Here is a 24,811-nt window from a genome sequence, read left to right as displayed (position 1 = left end):
TACTGTAGTACGTGTTTATTGAAAAAAATCTGTGTATAAGTGTACCCACACTGTTCAAACCCTTATTCAAGGGTCAACTGTACAAACACAACTGGCCAGAATCCACTGGGTTACACCCAACAACAGAGGAAGGAGCCCAGGGCTTCCCTAGCAGAGAGGAGGGCCACCTGGGGGCTTAGCAGGTTACAGCTATGCTGATTTCTCTGTGGCCAGGACTAATTTCATACTATTTCCTGGAGCCATAATTAAGCAAATTCCTGATTTCTTACACTGATTCAAAAGCAGAGCTCCATTTTAACACCATTCCAGGGGACACGGGTTCGAGCCCTGGTCTGGGAAGATCCCACATGCTGCGGAGCAACTAAGCCCGTGCGCCACAACTACTGAGCATTAGCTCTAGAGCCCGCGAGCCACAACTACTGAGCCCGAGTGTCACAACTACTGAGCCCACGTGCCACAACTACTGAAGCCCGAGCGCCTAGAACCTGTGCTCCACAGCAAGAGAAGCCACAGCAATGAGAAGCTGCACACTGCAATGAAGAGTAGCCCCCGCTCGCCACAATTAGAGAAAGCTGGCGTGCAGCAACAAAGACCCAACACAGCCAAAAATAAATAATAAATAAATTTAAAAAATCATATGGAGTATATTCTCTGACCACTGTGTAATTAAACTAGAAATCAACAGTGGAAAAATAATTTTAAAATCTCCAAATGTTTGCAAGTTAAACAGCATACTTTTAAATAATCATGGAATGAACAAGACATAAAATGGAAATTAGAAAATATTTTAAACTGATTGATAAAAATTTTATTAAAACTTATGGGATATAGGTAAAGCAGCATGTAGGGGAAAATATATAGTTTTAAATACATGCATTAGAAATGAAAAGTTAAAATTGATAAAAGTTTCTGCTTTAAGAAGTTCAAAAAAGAAAATTAAAAAATTAAAGTAAGAAAAAAAGAGGAAATAATAAAGTTAAGAGTGGGAATCATTGAAAGAAAAAGAGGCAAACAATAGAAAAAATCAACTAAAGCAAAAGTTTGAAGTTTGAAAAGATTAATAAAATCGATAAATCCTTAGCAAGATTTTTCAAGAAAAAAGGGAAAAATCCCCCACAAATTACCAATATCAGGACAGGGCATCACTACTAATCCTACTGATATTACAAATATAATAGAGTAATGTTAGGAACAGCTTTATGCCAATAAATTTGACAACTTTGCTGAGATGGGTAAATTTCTAGACAAACACAACCTACCACTAGAAAAAACAGAAACTCTGAACAGTCCCTTATCTATTCAAGAAACAATCTGAAATTTTAAGTTTTCCCACAGGAAACTATAGGCCTGTAGGCCTTCATTGGCAAACTCCTCCAAACAATTAAGGAAGAAATAGTGTCAGTCCTACATAAGCTCTTTCATAGAATAGAGAAATAAGGAACACTCCCCAACTTGTGTTACGAGATCAACATAACCTTAATATGAAATCTTGATAAGGACATTACAAGAAAGGAAAATCATAGGCCAATATTTACCATGAACTCAGATGGAAAAAACCTTTAGAAAAATCAGCAAATGAAACCCAGCAATATTTAAAAATTCGACTACATTATGAGAAATTGAAGTTAATTTCAGAAATGCAAGGGTGGTTTAACGTTCAAAAATCAATCAATGTAATTCACCACATTAACACAATAAAGAGAAAATTTTAGTGGATAAAGAAAAAGCATTTGACATCTCTTTATGTTAAAAAAAATAACAAAACTTCAACAAACTAAGAATAGAAAGTAACTTCCTTAATCTTATAAAGGATACCTAAAAACAAAACAAAACAACAACAACCTCAAAACAAAACAAACCTACAACTAACTTAAGAGTGAAATTTTGAATGTTTTCTGCCTTCTTGAGTTTGGGAACAAGACAAGGATGTCCACTCCCTACTTCCATTTAACACTGTAATGAAAATTCTAGTTAGTGCAATAAAGTGAGAAAAGGAAATAAGGTATAAAGGTTAAAGATTGGAAAAGAAGGGCTTCCCTGGTGGCGCAGTGGTTGAGAGTCTGCCTGCCGATACAGGGGACACGGGTTCGTGCCCCGGTCCGGGAGGATCCCACATGCCGCGGAGAGGCTGGGCCCGTGAGCCATGGCCGCTGAGCCTGCGCGTCCGTCCGGAGCCTGTGCTCCGCAACGGGAGAAGCCACAACAGTGAGAGGCCCGTGCACCGCAAAAAAAAAAAAAAAAAAAGATTGGAAAAGAAGAGGTAAAAGAGCCATTATTTGCAAATGGCATGACTGTGTACCTAAAAATGTAGAACATTAATCAAAGTATTAGATTTGGTTAGTGAATTTACCAAGATTGCTGGATACAAGGTCAATATATGAAAATTAATTGTACTTTCCTATATTAGTAATAAACAATTAGCACATTAAATTAAAATATAATTTACAATAGCATAAAAATCAAATACTTGGGAATAAATCTAATGAAAGAGGTACAAGAAATCGCAGCAAGATCTTTTTTGATCCACCTCCTAGAGTAGTGAAAATAAAAACAAACATAAACAAATGGGATCTAATTAAACTTAAAACTTTTGCACAGCAAAGGAAAATATAAACACAATGAAAAGACAACCCACAGAATGGGAGAAAATATTTGCAGACAAAGAGACCAACAAGGGATTAATCTCTAAAATATACAAACAGCTCATGCAGCTCAATATCAAAAAAACAAAACAAAACAAAACAAACAACCCAATCAATAAATGGGCAGAAGATCTAAATAGACATTTCTCCAAAGAACACATACAGATGGCCAAGAGGCACATGAAAAGATGTTCAACATGACTAATTATTAGAGAAATGCAAATCACAACTACAATGAGATGTCACCTCACACCAGTCAGAATGGCCATCATCAAAAAATCTATAAACAATAAATGCTGGAGAGGGTGCAGAGAAAAAGGAACCCTTCTACACTGTTGGTGGGAATGTAAGTTGGTACAGTATAGAGGTTCCTTACAAAACTGAAAACAGAGCTACCATATGATCCAACAATCTCACTCCTGGGCATATATCCAGAGAAAACCATAATTCAAAAAGATACATGCACCCCAATGTTTATTGCAGCACTATTTACAACAGCCAGGACATGGAAGCAACCTAAATGTCCATCAACAGAGGAATGGATAAAGAAGATGTAGTATATATATATATATATATATGGATACACACACACACACACACACACACACACACACAGGAATATTACTCGGTCATAAAAAACGAAATAATGCCATTTGCAGCAACATGGATGGACCTAAAGATTGTCATACTGAGTGAAATAAGCCAGACAGAGAAAGACAAATATCGTATGATATTGCTTATATGTGGAAGCTAAAAAAAAGTGTACAAATGAACTTACCTACAAGACAAAAATAGACTTACAGATGTATAAAACAAACTTATGGTTACCAGGGGGTAAGAGGGGGGGAGGGATGAATTAGGAGATCGGGACTGAAATATACACACTACTATATATAAAATAGATAACTAATAAGGACCTACTGTACAGCACAGGGAACTCTACTCAATACTCTGTAATGGCCTATATGGGAAAAGAATCTAAAAAAGACTGGATATGTGTATATGTATAACTGATTCACTTTGCTGTACAGCAGAAAATAACACAATATTGTAAATCAACTATACTCCAATAAAATTAATTAAAAAATAAAATTAATATGAGGATGAAATGCAAAGGACCTAGAGTAGTCAGTCAGACCAATCTTGAGGAAGAAGAATATATTTGGAACACCTGAAATACCAGAGAGCAAGATTTACTATTAACTACTCCTTATTGAGACTGTGGCATTGGCCTAAGATTAAACAAATAGATTCATGGAACAGAATAAAGAATACAGAAAGAGACCAACACATATATGGTCATCTAACTTCTGACAAAGATACCACTGCAAATTAGGAGCAAAGGATGATCATTACAGCAAATGATACTGGAGCAATTGCTTATCTATATGGAAAAAAATGAACCTGAACTTTTATCTCACATCATACATGAACATTAATTCCATATGGATCATAGACCTAAATGTGAAGACAGAATTCTAGAATAAAATTTAAGAGAATGTTGTCATAATCTTATAGGCAAAGATTTCTTAATCAGGACAAAAAACACTAACCATAAAATTTAAAAAGCTGATAAATTAGGACATTAAAATTCAGAACTATTGTAATTCGGGGCTCCCCTGCTGGCGCAGTGGTTAAGAATCAGCCTGTCAACGCAGGGGGCACGGGTTCGAGCCCTGGTCTAGGAAGATCCCACATGCCGTGGAGCAACTAGGCCCGTGCACCACAACTACTGGAGCCTGAGCGCCTAGAGCCTGTGCTCCACAACAAGTGAAGCAACGGCAATGAGAAGCCCGTGCACCGCAACGAAGAGTAGCCCCCGCTTGCTGCAACTAGAGAAAGCCCATGCGCAGCAATGAAGACCCAACGCAGCCAAAACTAAAAAATAAACAAATTTAAAAAAATACTGTACTTCTGTTCATCAAAATACACGATTAAGAGAGTGAAAGACAAGCCTTAGAATGCGAGGTGTTGACAATACATTTACTTAACAAAAGATTAGTGTTCAAAATATCTTAAAAAAAAAAAGACAAAAAACCCCAGCTCCTAACAAATCAACAAGGAAAAGACATTTCATAGAGAGAATATCTAAATGGATCAACAGGATATAAAAAGTGTTCTACATATCATTTGATGTCTGAGAAATGCAAATTAAAGTCATTATTATATTTTGCTGCATATGCACCAGAATGGCTAAAATTATAATGCATTGGCGAGGATATGGGTCAACTGGAACTTTGCCATATTGCTGCTGGGAGTGTATATTGGAGAACCTTTCTGTAGTATCTATCAAAGCTAGATATATGCCTACCGTTGACACAACAAAGTATTTATCCAAGAGAAATGAGTGCATGCATCCACCAAAAGACATGCAAGAATGTTCAAAGCAGCTTTATTTAAAATAGCCCTGAACTGGAATAAATTCAAACATCCATAAACAGGAGAATGGATAAATCAATTGTGGTTTATTCATACAGTGGAATACTTCTCAGCAATGAAAGAAAAAAAAAAGAAGTAAACTAATATGACAACATGGATGATTCTCACAGACATAATGATGGGCAAAAGAAGCCAGAAACAAAGAATGACTACTATTTGATTTTATTTATATGAAGTTCAAGAACAGGCAAACTTATTCTATCAAGATAGAGAAGTCAGAACAATGGTTACTTTTGGGGGGTTGGGCGTTGACTGGAAGAAACCCAAAGTAGGCTTCTTGGGGGCTGGAAATATTCTAAATCTTGATCTGAGTATTGATTACACAGGAGTTATATAAAGATTCATCAAGCTGAACACTTAAGATTTTTAGTAAATGATGCCGGAATCAATTGTATATCCATATGGAATAAAGTGAGCCTGGCCTCCTACCTCACTTCCCTGTGTTTATATAAGATATTTATAAAAGACAAATTAGAATCACCTTAAATTTGCAACAATGAGGGGATATTTAAGTTAGAAATATAATATGGCATTAAAAATGGTTCAAAGAGATTTGCTGCAAGATGGAAAATGCCTATAACATTGGGTGAAAAAGGCAGAGCATGCAAAAATTCTGTATAAAGAATTATCAAAACTATATAAAAATGTGTACAGAGAAAAGCCTGGAAGGAAGTGACACTAAAGTGTTAATAGTGGTTAGTTACTGGCTGTCTTGGGTCTTGGGGTGGTGAAATAATGGGAAGACTTTTTCTTATTTTTATTTTTCTGTAGCTTACAAAATTTCAAGACTTCCATATTGGCAGAACAAACTTTTAAAAATAGTTTTTTCTTCCAAAGTCAAAACTTTGCCCTTTGAGCTCCTCCACTAATTGCTGTCCTGACTTATTGATCTTTTAAACTTTTCTGCTTTCTGTTCTCCCTATAAAATGTATTCACTATGTTTCATTTTATTTTATTTTTATTTTTTTTAAGCTTTTATTTATTTAGTTGCGCTGGGTCTTAGTTGCGGCTTGTGGGCTCCTTAGTTGTGGCATGTGAACTCTTAGTTGCAGCATGCATGTGGGATCTAGTTCCCTGATCAGGGATTGAACCCTGGCCCCCTGCATTGGGAATGCGGAATCTTAACCACCGCGCCCCCAGAGATGTCCCCAGAAATATCTCATTTTAGATCCCTTAGGAGGGGTAGCTGCAGCCCAAAGAGAAAGCCTCCCCCTCCGTTTCACAGGATCATGGAGCTGCACCATCGCGCAGTAGCGTGCATACAGGGCTGGGAGAAGTTACGGTCATTTAAAACGCAGATTTGTAGACCCTGACAGACCTATCGAATCAAAATTTCTGGAAGGAGGGGCCTGGGCTTTGCTTCTTAATAAGTCTATCACGTGATTTCCCCCTCCTTCATATTTTAAAATGTTATTTGTTACCTATAATTATATGTGATATACATATATGTGTATGTGTGATGTCTTTTTAAAAATAAATCACAATAAAGTGTACTTTCATGAACCTATTACCCAGCCCAAAAGTTGGATCATTAACAATAATTTATTTATGTTTATATTTACCTATGTGCTTCTCTCTTATGCCTTCCTTCTGCCTCCCTACGAGAGGTAACATTTTACATTTTGTGTTTTCCGTTCTATTAAAATTTTTTAAAATAAAGTTTTTGTCTTCTTGGCATCTATGCCTATACATTATATTGTTCAGTCTTGGTTGTTTTTAAAAAGTTTTCATTGGCTAAGAAAAAGAAGTTTATTTTTTTTGAATTTTTTTATTGTGATAAAATATATATAACATGAAATTTCTGATTTTAACAATTTTAAAGTATACAACTCAGTGGCATTAATTATATTTGCAATATTGTGCAACCATCACCACTGTTTGCAAAACTTTTTCATCATTCCAAGCAGAAACTCTGTACCCATTAAGCAATAACTCCCCTTTCCTCCCTTCCCCCGGCCCCAGGGAGCCTCTATTCTACTTTCTGTCTAGACATTTCATACAAGTGGAACCACATAATATTTGTCTCTTTGTTTCTGGTTTCTTTCACTTAGCATAATGTTTTCAAAGTTTCATGTTGCAGCATGTATCAGAACTTCTTATAGGTGAATAATATTCCACTGTATGTATTTTTATCCACTCATCTGTTGAAGGACATTTGGGTTGTTTCTAGCTTTGGTTATTGTGAATAACGCTGCAATGAACATTGGTGTACAAGAATCTGTTTGAGGACTTCCCTGGGGGCACAGTGGTTAAGAATCCACCTGCCAATGCAGGGAACACGGGTTTGAGCCCTGGTCCAGGAAGATCCCACATGCTGTGGAGCAACTAAGCCTGTGCGCCACAACTACTGAGCCCATGCTCTGCAACAAGAGAAGCCACTGCAATGAGAAGCCCATGCACCGCAACGAAGAGTAGCCCCTGCTCGCCACAACTAGAGAAAGCCCGCACGCGCAGCAACGAAGACCCAACGCAGCCAAAAATAAATAAATAAATATATTAAAAAAAGAAAAGAATCTGTTTGAGTCCCTTTTCAGTTATTTTGGATTAAATACCTAGAAGCGGAATTGCTGGGTCATATGGCAATTCTAGTTTAGCTTTTTGAGGAACCATCATACTGTTTTGCAGATACTACTCCATTTTACATTTCCACCGGCAATGTATGGGAGTTCCAATTTCTCCACATCCTTGCCAAGACTTATTATATATAGTTTTTCTTGTGATTGTAGTCATACTTGTAGGTGTAAGGTGATGTCTTGCGGTTTTGACTTGCATTTCCCTAATGACATTTTCCAGCAATGTTGATCATCTTTTCATGTACTTTTTGACCATTTTTGTACATCTTCTTTGGAAAAATGTTTATTCACGTCATTTGCCCATGTTTCATTGTTTGTTTGTTTTTTATTTTGTTGCTGTAAGAGTTCTTTATTCTGGATATTAAATGCTTATCAGATATATGATTTGTAAATATTTTCTCCTATTCATAGATTATCTTTTCACTTTCTTGATATTATCCTTTGATGCACAGAAGTTTTTAATTTTGATGAAGCTCAATTTACCCATTTTTCCTTTTGTTGCTTGCGATTTTGGTGTCATATCTTAGAATCCATTATTGAGTTTGCCTGATTTTGAGCTCTACAGAAGCGGTATCATTCTTACTTAATATAATCTCCTGAAACTTGAAGTTCTCTTTAAAAATTATGTTTATAACACTATCCATGTTCTTTCATAGTTCATTCATTCTCATGGCTGTATAATGTCCTGTTATACAAATATACCAACATTATTTAGCCATTCTCCTATTGATAGACATTTGTGCTGTTTCCAGTTATTCTGCTATTACATCAGTGCCACCTTAAGTATCCCAAAGGGATTCTTCTGCACACTCTAATTTAAGAACCACTGGCTTTTTATAAATGAGTTGATATTAAATTTCAGTTGAACAGTACTTGGGATACACAGCTGCAGGCATCTGACTAAAGCACATCTATTTTTCTCGCCTGCCTATTTGGATTGATTACTGGACTACAAAACCACGATAACCACTGCCATTGAGTATAGTTTGCGTCTACACTATAGCTTTAACAATTTTGTGTGATTTCTTGGAAAAAGATATCAGAGAAGACATAATAAATACATTTTACTGATTTCAGGTTGGAGAGCTTTGCAGCAACAAGGAGATGGCGACACAGAGTGGGGAAAATGATTCTGAAAAGGACATGCTTACTCTAGAGCCCTATCTCAGCCAGGTTGCAGGAGTGTCTCTAAGGGATCTGAAATAACCCCCAAAAGGCTCTGTTCAGTGCTGAAAATCATCCAAAACAAAGAGACACAGATTGACGGTTCCTCCCCCAGTCCTGCAGAGTGGCTGATTTCGGGAAACACTTTGGCAGCTACATGGGGTCATGATGTGGCCAGGTTTCTTTGGCTCAAGCATGAAGAACACCAGGGGAAACTCAAGCATGAAGCAAGAGCTCGACTCTTTAACAGAGATGTTGTTTGTGGCTTTGTTACTGGAAAATGCGAGTGACCTTAGCAAGGCCAAAGTGTGTAGACACAGGGATTATGAAATCAAGAAGGGGGTGGAGTGAGATACCGGAGGCATAAAAGCATCAGAAGGTGCCCCACAGCGCTGCTGTTTCAGAGGCAGACATACCAAAGATGAGGTGAGTCCACAGTTCAGCCCTGTCCCCCCTTTCCTCTGGATTATTTCATCCTTCTTTGTATATATCTTTTATCTACATGACAGCCCAGGTACAGGAGAGGCCTACAGGAGAGATGCAAAAATATAACAAAGGAATAAGGCAAATGGGCTAAATTATAGTGAATAAAGTGTTTTCTGTGTTAAATCCTCTGCTTTTCCGTATCCATAAAGGGTAATTCTTTCAGATGGTGCTGTCTTTCCCATGAGACGTGACTTTCTCTAAGGAATAGCTTTTTTTTTTAACAAATTTTTTTATAAGCAGATATTCATTTTTAATTAATTATTTATTTATTTTTGGCTGTGTTGGGTCTTCGTTTCTGTGCGAGGGCTTTCTCCAGTTGCGGCAAGCGGGGGCCACTCTTCATTGCGGTGTGCGGGCCACTCACTATCGCGGCCTCTCTTGTTGCGGAGCACAGGCTACAGACGCGTGGGCTCGGTAGTTGTGGCTCACGGGCCTAGTTGCTCCGCGGCATGTGGGATCTTCCCAGACGAGGGCTCGAACCCGTGTCCCCTGCATCGGCAGGCAGATTCTCAACCACTGCGCCACCAGGGAAGCCCCTAAGGAATAGCTTTTTCCTCGAGGTTATGATATTTTCGCGGGGGATGCCAGCAGCTCCTGTGGTAGGCCTCCTGGCATTTTTTTTCTTTTTTGGGCCACGCCACACGGCTTGTGGGATCTTAGTCCCCCAACCAGGGAATGAACCTGGGCCCTTGGTAATGAGAGTGCTGAGTCCTAACCACTGGACCGCCAGGGAATTCCCCCTGGCATTTTGAATATGCCTATTAGCAGATTTTTTTTTCTTTTTAAAAATGTATAATAAGAAAGATCAATAGTGACACATTTGAGTGACACAATTCAGGCACTCAGATTTTTAAAAAAATAAAAAAATTTTTTTTGAAATGTTGAAATAACGAGACTAGAAACTTAACCAAGCAATATTTGAGTAGCTGACATCTTTCAGGGAGATGGTTAACTGGTGAGTATAGCCTGTGCATTGATGCCCATGTGCACAGTCGACCTTTCAGGGAGCCAGTTATCTTCCAGGTAACCTGGAATCCTGGGGTTTGCTATACCATTTCCTGAAGTCAAATTATAAAATAATAGAAAAAGCTATATCAGTGTTTTAAATTATATATTAAAAAAAACCTCTTATTATGGAAAATTTCAAAAAGTAGAGAGAAGAGCATAGTAAATTCCCACTTCCCCATCTTCCAGTTATCCACATTTCATTAGCAGTATCCTTGTAACCCAGCACCTTACGGTGCCCAAGTGAGATTTCTTTTTGCTGGAGAGCTCATATATTAACAATTTAATGTTTCCTGAATGCTGCCAGAAACTGAGGCCCAATCCCCATGTGCCTTCCTATCTTGGTTGTTCTTCTCTGAAGTTTCTGTAGAATTCCCAGCAGCAAAGAACATGCTGGAACCTGGGTGACTGGGAAGCTGCTAAACTATGCATGTGGGTGGGTGAAGGGCTTCTAGGTCCTAGCACTTCCATATCTATTTTTTGCCTAATGGGGTGTGTGTGTGTGTGTGTGTGTGGTGAAGCGGGGAGACGAGCTGCGCGCTCCTTTCCGTCTTCTCTGCAGTGCCCTGCAAGCTGTCGTCGCCCTCCTGCTCTGCGGGCAGCTTTTCGCGGTGGAAACCAGCGAGACCACAACTGCCACAGGTAGGACTCTGTGTTTGGACAAGAGCTGTACCTCCCAGCACTGCTGCATCCACTTTTGCCCCATCAGACCTGCACCCTCTCCTGGGGAAGATCCGATTGCTCCTTCTCACCTTAATCTCTGGTCTTTCAGTATCATGAAGAAAATTGGGAAGCCAGCCAGAAATAAGGGGAGATTGCCCTCCCCAGGGCTCCCATTCGGGGTGGAGGGAGGCTGATGTGCAAAGCAGCTGCTTCTCCTCTGACTTTTTGGGTCTCTAGGGGAAGCTTCTGGCTACGAACCTTCTCTTCCTGCTTTTCTTTGCAGATGACAGCTGCTTAAAGCCCCCCGAGATTGCCAATGGCTACCTGGAACACTTGGTTCGCTATCGGTGTAAAACCCACTACAAACTACGCGCTGGAGATGGTAAGGCCGGGACGAATGTCTCCGGGCCCTCCTCTGTCCCACCATTTCCACAAGGAGTGGAGCCAGGGTGACTGTCCAGAAAGTGCCCGTGTTCTCTGGAGCCAGGAGATTTAGGTTCTAACAAGGGTTTTGTCACCGGTAGCTGTGGCCTTTTGGGCAAATTAACTTTTCTCAGCTTCAAGTTTTCTCCTTTGTTAAGGGGAGGGAGGCGATGCCATGTAGCCTACCCTCTCAGAGTGACATCTACGTGGACAAAATGACGGTGACGGTGATGACGACAGGGAGCCCTTACCTAGTGAGCACTGCACTCCTGGAACTGTTCTAAGTGCTTCACACGGACTTGCTCACTAGGTCCTCACAACACCCCTCCGCAGAGATACTATTATTTATTTTGGCCGCCCTGCACTGCTCGTGGGACCTTAGTTCCCCGACCAGTGATCGAACCCGTGCTCCCTGCATTGGAAGTGCGGAGTCCTGACCACTGGACCACCAGGGGATTCCCAAGAGATACTGTTATTACTCTCACTTTGCTGCTGCTGAAACTGAGGCACAGAAAGGTTGAGTAATTTGCCCAAGTTCAGGTAGCCTGTAAGAGGGAGTCAGGACCCCGTACCGCCTTGCCACGATCACCATGATCGCCACGGTCCCCGTGACCACTGTTCTGCCCTGCTGGGCTGCACCGTGGCCCCCGCACTTGGCTTCTAGCACAGCACTCCTCCCTTCCTCCTCTTCCCCTGCCCTCCCCCTTCCTGCCTCTCTGATTCTGCTCTTTAAATACCTTCTCTCCCCACGCTAGGTCCAGATACAATTTCCCTTTTGGCTCATTTTTTTTCTTTTTGTTTCAGGAGTGTACACCTTAAACAGTGAGAAGCAGTGGATAAATAAGGACCTTGGAGAGCAACTCCCTGAGTGTGAAGCAGGTAGGAAATCATGGGTCCTGGGAAGGAGATGGAAAAGTGGGTATTGAGGGGTCGGTGCACCAGCAGGGACTGAAATGTCCTAGAGGCACATTCTCCCTGTGTGGTTTCCTCTGGGCACACAAGAGCCGAGGGGAGGGACCAGGGAGAACCACAGGTGGCTGGGCAGAGAAGTGCACAGGCAGGTAATACTTCCCCATGAAGTTCACTAAGGATTTGTTCATTTGGCCTGCGGGGCACTGACTGAATCCACTGTCTACACTGCCCACAGAGGATCAGGAAACTCTGTGAGTACCTAGAGCCCACCTAGAGAGCCCTGGGCCAAGGGTAAAGCAAGCTCCAGGAACAACAGGTCAAGGGAGGGCATAACAAAACCTTAATCCGTGAGAATATGACACAGGAGCCTGGAGATGGGTCAGGACTCTGTTGTTACTAGGAAGAGCTGACGCTCTCTCCTTTTCCCTCTTGGAACAAGAGGATCTTGCCTACCATCTTCTGCTACTAGGGATGCGGAACTGCTAACCTGCCTGTTATGAAATGCAATATCACATCCCTCTTTATTCAGAGAGAATGAATCATGGTAGCTCCTTGTGCTTACAATGAATTTAAGGGAGCTATGGACATCTTGCTGTGATAGACTGTTTAAATATACATAGAGTTCAGCGGCCAGAGTTTGAAAACTTCAGGGCTGCTTGTTTCTTTGTGAGTTAGAAAAGCAGGAAATAGAACTCTGCTTTAGTGATGTAAACATTAAAAGAAAAAAAAAGAATCATTTTAAACTAGACACTGGGAACAAGAGGAGCAGAAGGTAAGGGCAAAGCGTGCAAACATTTCCAGCTCTGGAGAAATGAACAGTGACCGTTCAGACAGCAGCAAGAGTCGGTCCTTTTATCCTTCCCTGGGAAAGACTGGGAGACGGTCACATTCTGCTCATAATTTTCTTACTCTCCTCAACAGTATGCGGAAAGCCCAAGCATCCAGTGGTTCAGGTGCAAAGGATCATCGGTGGCTTACTGGATGCCAAAGGCAGCTTTCCCTGGCAGGCTAAGATGGTCTCCCACAATAATCTCACCTCGGGGGCCACGCTGATCAATGAACAATGGCTGCTGACCACAGCTAAAAATCTCTTCTTGGGTCATGACAATACAACAAAAGCAAAAGACATTGCTCCTACTTTAAGGCTCTATGTGGGGAGAAAGCAGCTTGTGGAGATTGAGAAGGTGCTTCTCCACCCTGACTACTCCCAGGTAGACATTGGGCTCATCAAACTCAGAGAGAAGGTGCCCACTGATGAGACAGTAATGCCCATCTGCCTACCTTCAAAAGATTATGTGGAAGTGGGGCGTGTGGGTTACGTGTCTGGCTGGGGGCGAAATGCCAACTTAATTTTTACTGAGCATCTGAAGTACATCATGCTGCCGGTGGCTGACCAAGACAAGTGTGCACAGCACTACGAAGGCAGCACTGTGCCCGAGAAGAAGACACCAAAGAGCCCTGTAGGGGTGCAGCCGACACTGAATGAGCACACCTTCTGTGCTGGCTTGTCCAAGTATCAGGAAGACACCTGCTACGGTGATGCCGGCAGCGCCTTTGCCATTCACGATGAGGCTGACGACACCTGGTATGCGGCTGGGATCCTGAGCTTTGACAAGAGCTGTGCTACTGCCGAGTATGGTGTGTATGTGAAGGTGTCCTCCATTCTGGACTGGGTTCAGAAAACCATAGCTGACAACTAATGCAAGGCTGGCTGGAAGCCTTTGCCTGAAAGGCCGAGGGAAAACTGGACAGTAGCAGAGGGGACAAAAACGTGGCATGAAGCTGATGGGTTCCAGCTCTGCATTGCTGAGTCGATCAATAAAGAGCATCCTTTGACTCATTTCTGTGCTGTTTTTGGCCTTGGGCCTTTTAAAATTCTCTCATTTTTAGTATGGCAGCAGCCAAGTGCTCTAGAGTTTACTGGGAGTGTGGCAGAAAAACCCCCAGGGCAATTGGAAATCCCTAAAGTGATACAAACTGCCCCACTGCAGCGCTCATGATCACTGAATGAGTGCCTATCCAATGGCAGGCCTCAGAGAGGTCACTGTTATCCTTGTTTTACAGACAAGGAAATAGAGACTCAGAGAAGTTAAGTGATTTGCTTAGGGTTACATAGCTATCAAATAGTGAAGCTGAACCTTTAACCTAGGTCTGTCTAATTACAAATCCCGAGCTCTTTTCACCGCATCCTTTTGCTTCTTCAGAGTAAAGGAGGAGAAAGAGTGGAGGCTGGTGAGGAAGATGCTAGCTCAAAGTGGCATGAAAACAAGTGCTTTAACACAGACAGTACTTTGTTGTTTGTGCCCCAACACACCAGTGCTTCAGGTGGCAAAGTAAGATGGTATAAAGGCAGGATTTCTGGACTTGCTGGGTCCAAATCACAGCTCGACGATAAATTTGCCAAGTTCCTTAAGCTCCCTGCCCATCAGTCCCCAGGTCTCTCCTATGAGGGGCTTAACCCAGACGATCTCTAAAGTGCCCATCAGTAATAACATTCTGGGGCTGGGTAAAGTTAGAAGTCTCTTCCTTAGGAGGGGCTGCTTTTCCCACTTGGAAGAAACCTACCCTTTACCAGGAGTCAAACGCAAGCCATCTGAGTCTTTCATTTCACAAAGAATGGTCTCGTTATTAAGGGTTTCCCAGAAAAAAGGTTCTAGAACCCAGCACATGAAGCTCTTCTAACTGAAGAAGAAAAGTTCTAAGTGAGCAATAAGTCTTTATTCAGTATGCTGGCCCTTCACCAATATACCGTCCTGTCATCCCAAAATAGGGCCTCTCCTGCTCACGGCTTAAAATGTCACTATTCCTCACTAGGGTTCTGCCCTTCCCTGTGACGTTCTCCTCACAGGCACTCTCCAGATCCATCAATAATTTTCGACAGGTCACAGCTCATAGGCCAATGAAGGACTTAGACCTGTATTCTAGAGCGTGTGGAAAAGACGATCGCTAGAAACTGAAAAATAATACAAACACATGAAATGATGCCTCTCAGGAGGCACCTATGTCTTCTAATCGTACCTTCAGCACTAAGTTTTCTTGAAAAGCAATTTGACTGATTAAGTGGCTCCTGCCCACCCCTCAGGAGGAACAGAAAAGAAAACTTTCGGCATTTTCCCAATTCCCTCATCTCCTCTGCCTTCCTCCCAGTGGCACCTCTCACCCGCCTGGCCTCCCCCTCGGGTTCCAGTGACACTGGACTCCGTGGAGCCCTCTCAACACGCGTGCTGTCTCCAGCCCCCGGGCCTTCCTCCCCCGGTGCCCTCTCCTGAAAAGCCCTCCCCTTTCTCCATGAGTACCTCCTACTCTCCTTTAAGGCTCAGGCACTGTCTCTTCTAAGCAGCCTTTCTTCCATCCAGGAGTCATTCGTTTTTATGTAGCATCTGGCACAGGACGGGGCACACAGTATGTACTTAATAAATACTTGTGGAATGGACAGCAACCAAGATGGGAACAAAAACATGTAAACCAGGACTTCAGAGAAACATTCCCTAAAGCCCTCAGTAGGAGAGAAGATATGAGAATCTTACGCATGAAAGTTCCGAGGTTTTGCTGTTATCTGAGCACTTCCCACACCTCAAATGCTCTGTGACTTAGGCTATGAGGGACAGAAAATCCAACTAACAGTGACAGGCAGTGAAGACATTTTATTCTTTCAAAGAAGTCTTAAGGGAGGCATGTCTAGAGTCCACTCAGTAGCTCAGTATCTTTATCAGGGACCCAGGCTCTCTTCACCGGTCTTCTCAGCATGTTCATTTTTCATCCCAGTGTTGGTTGCCTCGTGGTCCTAAGACAGCTGCTGCAGTTCCATGCACCACGATCACCATGACAGCAGGAAGTGGGGGCCAGGAGAAGACGGAGGTGGTGCTGACAGGGTTTTGTTGTCTCCTTCCTGGAGTGGCTCTCTCCTTTATCAATGAAGGCCACAAGGTACCCAGCAGCCTTCCTTCTACGCCACATTTGTCAGAAAAGGCTTGGACAGGAAGCACCTGGCAAAGGGGGACAGACTTGCACCGACAGTGCTGCCCTGCACAGAACTGGGTTTCTGTCATCAAGGTGGCAAAAAGCTGCCAAGCAGGTCACGTGCTGCCTGGCACACTGCCCTCTGGCTCTGCATCTATTCTCTTATTCTAGAAAGTCAGTACCCTTAGCCCCACGAGGTTTTGAGAGGAGCAGGAACTTGCCCAAGTGGTGGCAGGCTGTGCCAGAGGACCCTGGGAGAATCCTTCATAAAGTTGTTAACACAGGCAAGTCCTATAAACAGGATACTACTTTCTAGCAATTCTGAGATCTCTTTCCAGTCTTGAGTCCGTGAAGTACAGTTTTCTCCTCAGGAAGAGACGGAGCTCTGGGAGAGATCAGCTCCTACTTACTAAGGGTAGTTAATTCTTTGTTTAGCTCACATTGGGTGCTGGATGGTGAAGGTTCAAGTTCTCACTTCTTGGACAATTTCATAATAGAAAAGCTGGTAAATTGAGCAAGCCAGGACACCTTTAGAAGTCTGAGCCAGAAAGGCTCGAAGGTAAAACAAACTTGTCTGCTCTCAGTAAAGAATGACTTATTCCAGAAGAACTGGGATAATAGTCGAGCACGAGACAAATACACGAGTGGAGGAGTGGCAAGCCGAGGAAGATGGAAGGGGTGGGTGTGTACACATAGGGTAGAAAAGGAGTATTTTTGCTCTTACGGGAATTGACTTTCTATTTTACTTGTGTATCGAATAAACATAGTTAAATCAAATTGTACTAGCCGAGGTTTAGAAGGATTCTGTATTATCTTAAAGAACAAAGAAAACTATAATATGAAGAGAAATTAAAATAACCACACTGGGGAAACTGACCACGGCTGACTTGACTGCTCTGGGCTCTGCAGGGAGTAGACACTTGGGCATTCCCAATTGTCACAGCACCAGTGTGGTCTTCTACTTGGGGGCCGGTATTTTCTATACACGTCAAACCTCTTCTCCGCCGGGATGCTGACCACATTTCCGAAAGACCCCAGAAAAACAGCACAGCTGGAGTCAGGCACTGTTTCACGATGGGCCTGTCTCTTCAACTTTGACAGTAGTGAAAGTGCTAAATGTCTTGATAGAGGAGGTCATATTTGGGAATATTCTTGGGATCAATAGGACTTTGAACAATAAGTTTTCCCCTCATTGCACCTCGATAAATTACTTCAATCAAATCTATGAAGTCTTGTTTGGTTTTGAAACTTCCCACGAACTTAGTGTGATCTGGAGACCTAAATAGCATAGGAGAGAAACAACCTCGCTCAAAACTTTTCATAATTACTTGTCAGACCTTCAGGATAAACAAAATAAATAGCAGCTCTGTTATTTTCTTCTGATCAGGGAGCCTTTAGACACAAAGCCTGACACTGATTTTCCCTTTGCGATTACAGGGCCCATTTGATATAGGACTAAAACCAGTGTTGTGGGCCGCTGGGAGAGCATGTAAGCCCTACCAGGTGCAAAGCTTCTGCTTCAAAACCTATTTAATCACTTCTCAACTCATCATCAAGTAGTATTCCCTGGGTGTTAGCATGGGCTTAGTTTGTTGCTGCTGTTGTTGACTAGACACTGTGCAAAGTCCATTAACTTGTCCTTGTCTCTGAGTCCTAGTCACTTATACTTCTGAGTAGTAGGTGCAATATTACCTTTTTTTTTTTTTTTTTTTTTTTACTTTTCAAGTATCAAGTATGTTTACTGTAGAAGCAGTTTAGGAAAAAAAAAATGAGGCCATAGGCCACATTTTGGTATATACCCTTTCAAGCTTGTGTTTGTGTGTGTGTGTGTGTGTGTGTGTGTGTGTGTGTGTGTATGCATTTCTTTTTTTCAGAGTCACGGGAATCATATCATGTAAACTATCTTGTAAGGTGCTTTTTTCAATGAACATATAACATAGTTCTTTCAAAGTCATTAAACATGCATCTCCCATACCATATTAAATTAATTTCTAGTATGCTTCTGTAGACATCTAGCTTCTTTCTAAGTATTTTGTCTTCTAAATAATGGTGGGATGAATGAAGATCTATGTAGCCAATTCTGGCCACTTTCATGACTATTTTCCTTCAGATAAATCCCTGGAAATGCAATTGCTGGGTTAAAAATTGTATACATTTTAAGGTGGTAAGTAGTATCATAAATCACCCTCTGAAAATATTCACCAAACTAATACATATATCAACTGTATTCTAGGAGAATAAATAGCTATAAAACACTTAAAACAGATTATATTTAATACACTTTCAAATAAATGATGACAAAGCAGGCACACAGATCTAGACAAGTGGGCTCCTTGACCACAGTAAGAAATGATAGGATTATTACGGATACATTCAAAATTAATAAGTATTGGGATGCTGACTGGATGGAGGGGACGGCATTAAAGATTTCATGTTACTTATTCTTTTTTTTTTTAAGATTTTTTGATGTGGACCATTTTTAAAGTCTTTACTGAATTTGTTACAATATCGCTTCTGTTTTATGTTTTGGTTTTTTGGCCTCAAGGCATGTGGGATCTTAGCTCCCTGACCAGGGATTGAACCTGCACCCCCTGTGTTGGAAGGTGAAGCCTTAACCACTGGACCACAAGGGAAGTCCCTCATGTTACTTATTCTTGACAGGCTTTGTTGAAGAATGACTTCAAAATTCTCTGAGTGAAAGAAGACAGGAAACTTTGCAAGACAAAAGCATGTCTTGATTTGCTGAAGGATTACTTCTTTTATAGATGCAGTCTACGAGTTTCAAAAGGTTAAGAACAAATGACCTACTTTGTTCTAAATAAAATTCCTGGGAAACTTTTTAAAAAGCTGTTCTGTATTTCTACACTGAAAGATGGCAAGTGCTTCACAAACTGTACTATTCTCTCACACTTAAGTTAAAATTCACCACTCATACTGGAAACACTCTCATTTTGTACCAAAGTTCCACATAAAAAAATTAGAGAGTGCATCAACTCAGGAAACAGTACCAGCATAAGACTCACAAAGCCCCCATCACATGCAAATAGGTGAGCTACTGAAACTGCCTGGATAAAAGAAACTTTTAAGACTATAATAACTTCATGTCAATATAACTTACCCATAATCCACTTTCATATGCTGCCCATTGAAGAAAAACACAGTAGATGGAATATAACTGATGTCAAAATAGTGTGTATAAACTGGGGTTTGGTCCACGTCTACCAGATATATAGCAGCCATTTTACTTAAGTCAGGAGAGGTCTTAGAAAGCTACAAATGAAGAGAGAGATGTGGGTTACAACTTGAGGGCAGCAATGTTTCTTCTGTGAACCTTTTTACTGGAAGAGAATTTTCTGTTTGAAAAAAATTCCCGGGCCAAGAATCTAGCCTGTTTGAGTTCCACATTAGACACAGTGTAACCTTATCATTCAGAGTCTGAATCACTGTTGGCAGGGTAATGAAAGGGCCCTAGGCAAATTGTGTGAATATATTTCTGCTTCTTTTTTTTCTTCTATTTTTGATTGTAAAGTTTTTATAAACTTTTTATGGATTTATAAAATCCATACTCGCTTAAATAAAAAACAAAACAACTCAGAAATATGTACTATAGACAATGGAATTCCCCCACATCTCTTCCTTCCAATCTCCCCATAGATGATAATTATGATAAAAATAGGGAACATTTACATGGCACTTGTTATGTGCTACGCGTTCTAAGTGCTTTACACTTGTTGGCTCCTTTAATCCTTACAACATTCCTATGAGGTATGCACTGCTACAGTCACCGTTTCACAGACAAGCAAACCGAGGTACGGGCAGGTAATGTGCCCCTGGTCACATGGCTGTACGCAGTAAGGTTAGGATTTGAACTCGGACAGCGTGGCTTCAGAGTCTATACTCTTGACCTCTGTGATATTCCAAACCCCCTGTAGTTGAGGGTAGAATGCTGTGGCCCCTGCCCCCCAGATTAACACATCATACCCTCATTTTTTTTTTTTTTTTTTTTTTGCTGTACGCGGGCCTCTCACTGTTGTGGCCTCTCCCGTTACGGAGCACAGGCTCCGGACGAGCAGGCTCAGCGGCCATGGCTCACGGACCTAGCCGCTCCGCGGCATGTGGAATCTTCCCGGACCGAGGCACGAACCCGTGTCCCCTGCATCGGCAGGCAGACTCTCAACCACTGCGCCACCAGGGAAGCCCCACACCCTCATTTTTAACCACAGAAGTGGGGTTTCTTACACTGTATCCACACTGAGGGTGGCAGCAGTAGAAATGGTGGGTGAGGTCTTAGTCCTGGGTAAGTCTCTCTCCACAATAAACAGAGACAAGGATTAACTCACTCTGTCCCATACTCCCCTTCCTATTCATCAGACTGTGAAGATTTGCTGTGAAATCAGAGATTATCATCAGGCACACACTGGAGGCAGCACACTCGAAAAGCATATTTGCAGGCAGAGAAAACAAAGTTCAAATCCCAGCTCTGCAATTTAGTGGTGCTGTGCTTGTGGGAAGTCACCTGACCTTCCTGGCATTCATCTGCCCCCCTTGGGAACAGTAATAGCAATTATCCCCATGTTGTGAACATTGAGTAAGACAATGTTCATAGACTCTTGTTAATAATGTCCCTGGTCTTCCACTGAATTGTTGGTGAAACTGAGCTTCGGCAGCTGCTACTGAGGAAGGGCATCCAGGGCAGATTCAGCACAATCACAGATTTGGGGGTTCAGCTCAGGGCAGGCACACGATCGGCTCTTAGTGAAAGTGTGCTAACAAATGAACAGCTATACCCCCGGGCCCTGCCTGCTCCCTTTCATTCATTTTGCAGATGTGGAAGTGAGAATGTATAGCTTTTTAATAAAAACGATTTACTTAAAAAATTCACTTACAATATCATCTAGTTGCAGACAGACAGGATCCTCGTCTCTCCCGAACCTGAGAACCAGCACCTTCTCTGCAGTACTTTTAATCGCCTGGTCCACTTCTTTTTTGCTACTCAGCTTGGGTAACAGGAAGCTCATGTTGAAATAATCCAAATATCAATCCTCACTGTCAGTCCTGAAAGTTGAAATGTTTAAAGACATTAAGTGCATGAGTCCTAATTTTAAAACATTTTTAATTTTTGTAGTAGGTAATGTGTATGTATATTTTTTTTCCAGAGGAAAAAAGGTTTCACACAACACAGGAACAACAAAGTAAAAGGAACACACTAAATGCACAAACTGGCGGCAAGTAAGTCCACCAGTTAAAAAGGAACAATATAGAAAGGTATTATTGTCTCCCCTCAACTGGCTTAGTTCCCAGTGCCCTGTAAGTAGTTACAACGTAACAACCTTCATTGGTTTCTCACGTACCTTCCAGAGTTTTGTTATGCATTCACAAGAAAATACAAACGGGTTCCAAAGTTTTCTCCGTTTTTTACTCAAAAGAGAATGTATTCTTTCAGTCAGTGTTCCAGCAGGAAAGAGATGACATCCTCAAATTTGGTAATCTGAAGACTTTCATTAAGGAAACGTATAGGAAAACAGCAGGGTGTAGTGCAGGACCCTGGGCTAGTAGCAGCGGGACAGGGCGCTGTTCTCACCCACAGGCCTGAAGGAGCCATGGGAGGGAGTAGTTACCAGAACTGTGTGGCTGAGATTGCTGGAGTAAATGACAGACGTCCAGCACACGTACTTTATCCACTCTTCTGCACTTTGCACTTTACCTCACATGTGAAGACCATCACGTATCTCTGTATAGAAAACTCAACACATTTTTTGTCACAGTGCCATACTATTTCATGCCCGTTCCATCCTTTTTTAAACAGTCTTTTATTGACGGACATTTTTATTATCATGAGTCTGGTTTAAAGATCCTTGGTGTATGTCTTACTGAGTATTCCTCATCACATGGCAAACAGATCAATTACAAGTGTGTAAAAACCACACACACACATACACAAAACAAACAGTAAAATACTGAGATAGAAGGGGCCTCTCATTTTCAGACTAGTTTGCTCATAGTTACACTTCTAGCTACAAAAAAAAGAACTAGAATCCACACCACCAAATTTCTAGTCCAGTGTTCCTTCTACTACAAGTCCTATTTTTATGATTGAGAAACTCTATGATCAAGGAGCTTTACTTTTGATCCATCCATGAGACTCCATTAAGATATTTAATATTTTGAATTCAGTCCCAAATGTGTCTTATGCTACAAAAAGGGAGGATTTCTTTCTCTCTCTCTTTTTTTTTGGTGACAAGTCACATTTTAAGATACGAATTACTAAATATTCACATAGGAGATGAAATTGTTCTAGTAATAGGTCACACTTTATTTATTTTTTTAAATTAATTAATTAATTTTTGGCTCTGTTGGGTCACTTGCTGCACGCGGGGTTTCTCTAGTTGAGGCGAGCAGGGGCTACTCTTCATTGTGGTGCGCGGGCTTCTCATTGCGGTGGCTTCTCTTGTTGCGGAACACATGTTCTAGGTTTGCAGGCTCCAGCAGTTGTGGCTTGCGGGCTCTAGTGCACAGGCTCAGTAGTTGTGGCGCACAGGCTTAGTTGTGGAATCCTCCCAGACCAGGGCTCAAACCCGTGTCCCCTGCATTGGCAGGTGGATTCGTTACCACTGCACCACCAGGGAAGTCCCAAAAGGTCATACTTTAAATAGAGAAGATGATTGCCAGAAGGGACTTCTTCAAGTCAGAGTGACAGAACAAATTACTGATGAAAGGGAAAGTCAGAAAGAAGATGGATCTGTCCCACCACTAGAATTCAAACAAACAGCAACTTCTGTAAGTTACTGATAAAGAAGAGGAAGTGGTGGGAGAGCAAACCTGTCACCGGGGAGTGGGGAGATAAGCCTGTAAGAGGGTGGGACTGGATAAATGTTGGAAAGAGGAGAGGGAAATTGAGACCACACCTAAGAAAATGTCCACAGCAAAGGATACCAACGGAAAATTCACAAAAGAAGAGGTAAAAATGGACAAATATACTGGGAAAGTTAAGCTTTACCAGTAAGCAAAGGAAAGCAAGTTAAACGATATATTTTCAAATCCATTAATTTGGCAAAGATTAAATGATAACGGCAAGAGTGTGAGTGAAGGGGCAGGCATTCAGAGTCCCTGCTGGAATGCAGAGAAGCAAAACTTTTCTAGAAAGAAACCTGAATACTCTTTGACCAACAATTCCACTTCTGAGAATTTATTCCTAGTAAATAAATAGACATATGCACAAAGATCAACGTACATTTATAACGGTGAAAAACTGCAAACAACCTGAATAGCCATCAGTAGGGGAATGAGGAAATAAATGATAGTACAGCCACTGCAACGTACTAGCAAACTGTCATTATATGCCGTGTTAGAGATGAATAACTGAAAAACTCTCGTGATAAAGAAAACAAAGTTATAAAACAACAGTATATAAAGTGTGATACCACTTTTGTACAAAACCTAACTATAATACACATGTACATATTCACATAGAAAAATAACTAGAAATTAATATCCCCAAAGACCATCAGAGATGTTATCTCTGCGTGTGAACAGACGAGTGACTTTTACTTACACTGGGCTGCGCGTCTTTATTTTCCCCAAATATCCGATATACATACTTTTTTAAAAAACTTATTTTTGGCTGCGTTTGGTCTTCGTTGCTGCGAGCGGGCTTTCTCTAACTGTGGCGCCCAGGGGCTATTCTTCGTTGCTGTGTGTGGGCTTCTCCTTGGCGTGGTGGCTTCTTTTGCTGCGGAGCACGAGCTCTAGAGCGCAGGCTCAGTAGTTGTGGCGCACGGGTTTAGTTGCTCCGCGCATGTGGGATCTTCCCGGACCAGGGCTTGAACCCTTGTCCCCTGCATTGGCTGGCGGATTCTTCACCACTGCGCCACCAGGGAAGTCCGACTTTTTTTTTTTTTTTTTGCGGTACACGGGCCTCTCACTGTTGTGGCCTCTTCCGTTGCGGAGCACGGGCTCCGGACGCACAGGCTCAGCGGCCATGGCTCACGGGCCCAGCCGCTCCGCGGCATGTGGGATGTGGGATCTTCCCGGACCGGGGCACGAACCCGTGTCCCCCGCATCGGCAGGCGGACTCTCAACCACTGCGCCACCAGGGAAGCCCCGACATACTTTTAATGATGCCAGTGGTTGGGCTACTCCTGGCCCACAACTGCCAGGGAAAACGATACTTACTTATTTGTACACGTCAGCTCCCTCTCTTCCACTTCAGGGTTGTCGGAAACCCTCACCCTTTCTTCAAAAAGCCGACTGGGGAGGCTCTTTCCTCCTGCCCCAACCGCGGCTGCGACCCCAAACCAAAGTAACCCACGGGCTAGAGCTGCCTAGCAACTGCGGCGGACCACTTTAAGGGGACGGAAACGGAAAAAGACGCACAGGCGCAGTGATGAACTCGCATTAAGCCCAGCTCAAATAAGCGGAAGAGGTTATTCTAGTCACCGCCCACCTTCCCCGGCCCTGACCGGAAGCCCTAGGGTCACTTCCGCCCTTATAAATATGACCGATCTCTTTAACTTCTCCTTCCCACATTCCACCTAGAGGCGGGGC

The 24,811-nt window shown here is 42.1% G+C and overlaps 2 protein-coding genes across 4 annotated transcripts; one reads left to right on the top strand and one right to left on the bottom strand.

Annotated features, from left to right (window-relative positions):
• The first annotated feature begins 9,224 nt into the window (after positions 1 to 9,224).
• Positions 9,225 to 14,147, top strand: LOC111179563 (haptoglobin-like). The gene is made up of 5 exons (XM_022583304.3): positions 9,225 to 9,244; positions 10,872 to 10,951; positions 11,256 to 11,354; positions 12,200 to 12,274; positions 13,229 to 14,147. Exons 1-5 carry the CDS (start codon positions 9,240 to 9,242, stop codon positions 14,005 to 14,007), a joined length of 1,038 nt encoding a protein of 345 aa, XP_022439012.1. The 5' UTR covers positions 9,225 to 9,239; the 3' UTR covers positions 14,008 to 14,147.
• Positions 14,148 to 17,074: 2,927 nt separating this feature from the next.
• Positions 17,075 to 24,732, bottom strand: TXNL4B (thioredoxin like 4B). Of its 3 annotated transcripts, none has more exons than XM_022583306.3 (4): positions 21,619 to 24,732; positions 21,154 to 21,322; positions 19,386 to 19,537; positions 17,075 to 17,545 (listed from the first exon to the last, which is right to left on the bottom strand). In XM_022583306.3, exons 2-4 carry the CDS (start codon positions 21,283 to 21,285, stop codon positions 17,380 to 17,382), a joined length of 450 nt encoding a protein of 149 aa, XP_022439014.1. In that variant the 5' UTR covers positions 21,286 to 21,322; positions 21,619 to 24,732; the 3' UTR covers positions 17,075 to 17,379. The 3 variants fall into 3 exon arrangements, with proteins under 3 accessions (XP_022439014.1, XP_022439013.1, XP_022439015.1); XM_022583305.3 differs by having other exon boundaries at positions 24,440 to 24,725; XM_022583307.3 differs by lacking the exon at positions 21,619 to 24,732 and adding an exon at positions 20,507 to 20,652 and having other exon boundaries at positions 21,154 to 21,268.
• Between the last annotated feature and the right edge of the window lie 79 nt (positions 24,733 to 24,811).

This window comes from Delphinapterus leucas, chromosome 20, assembly GCF_059928025.1.
Source record: "Delphinapterus leucas isolate spDelLeu-1000000601 "Yukka" chromosome 20, BTC_Dleu_Yukka2, whole genome shotgun sequence".
NCBI classification, from domain to species: Eukaryota; Metazoa; Chordata; class Mammalia; order Artiodactyla; family Monodontidae; genus Delphinapterus; species Delphinapterus leucas.
Note: the sequence above shows the minus strand (reverse complement) of the source record. Positions and strands in the feature narration are given on the sequence as shown.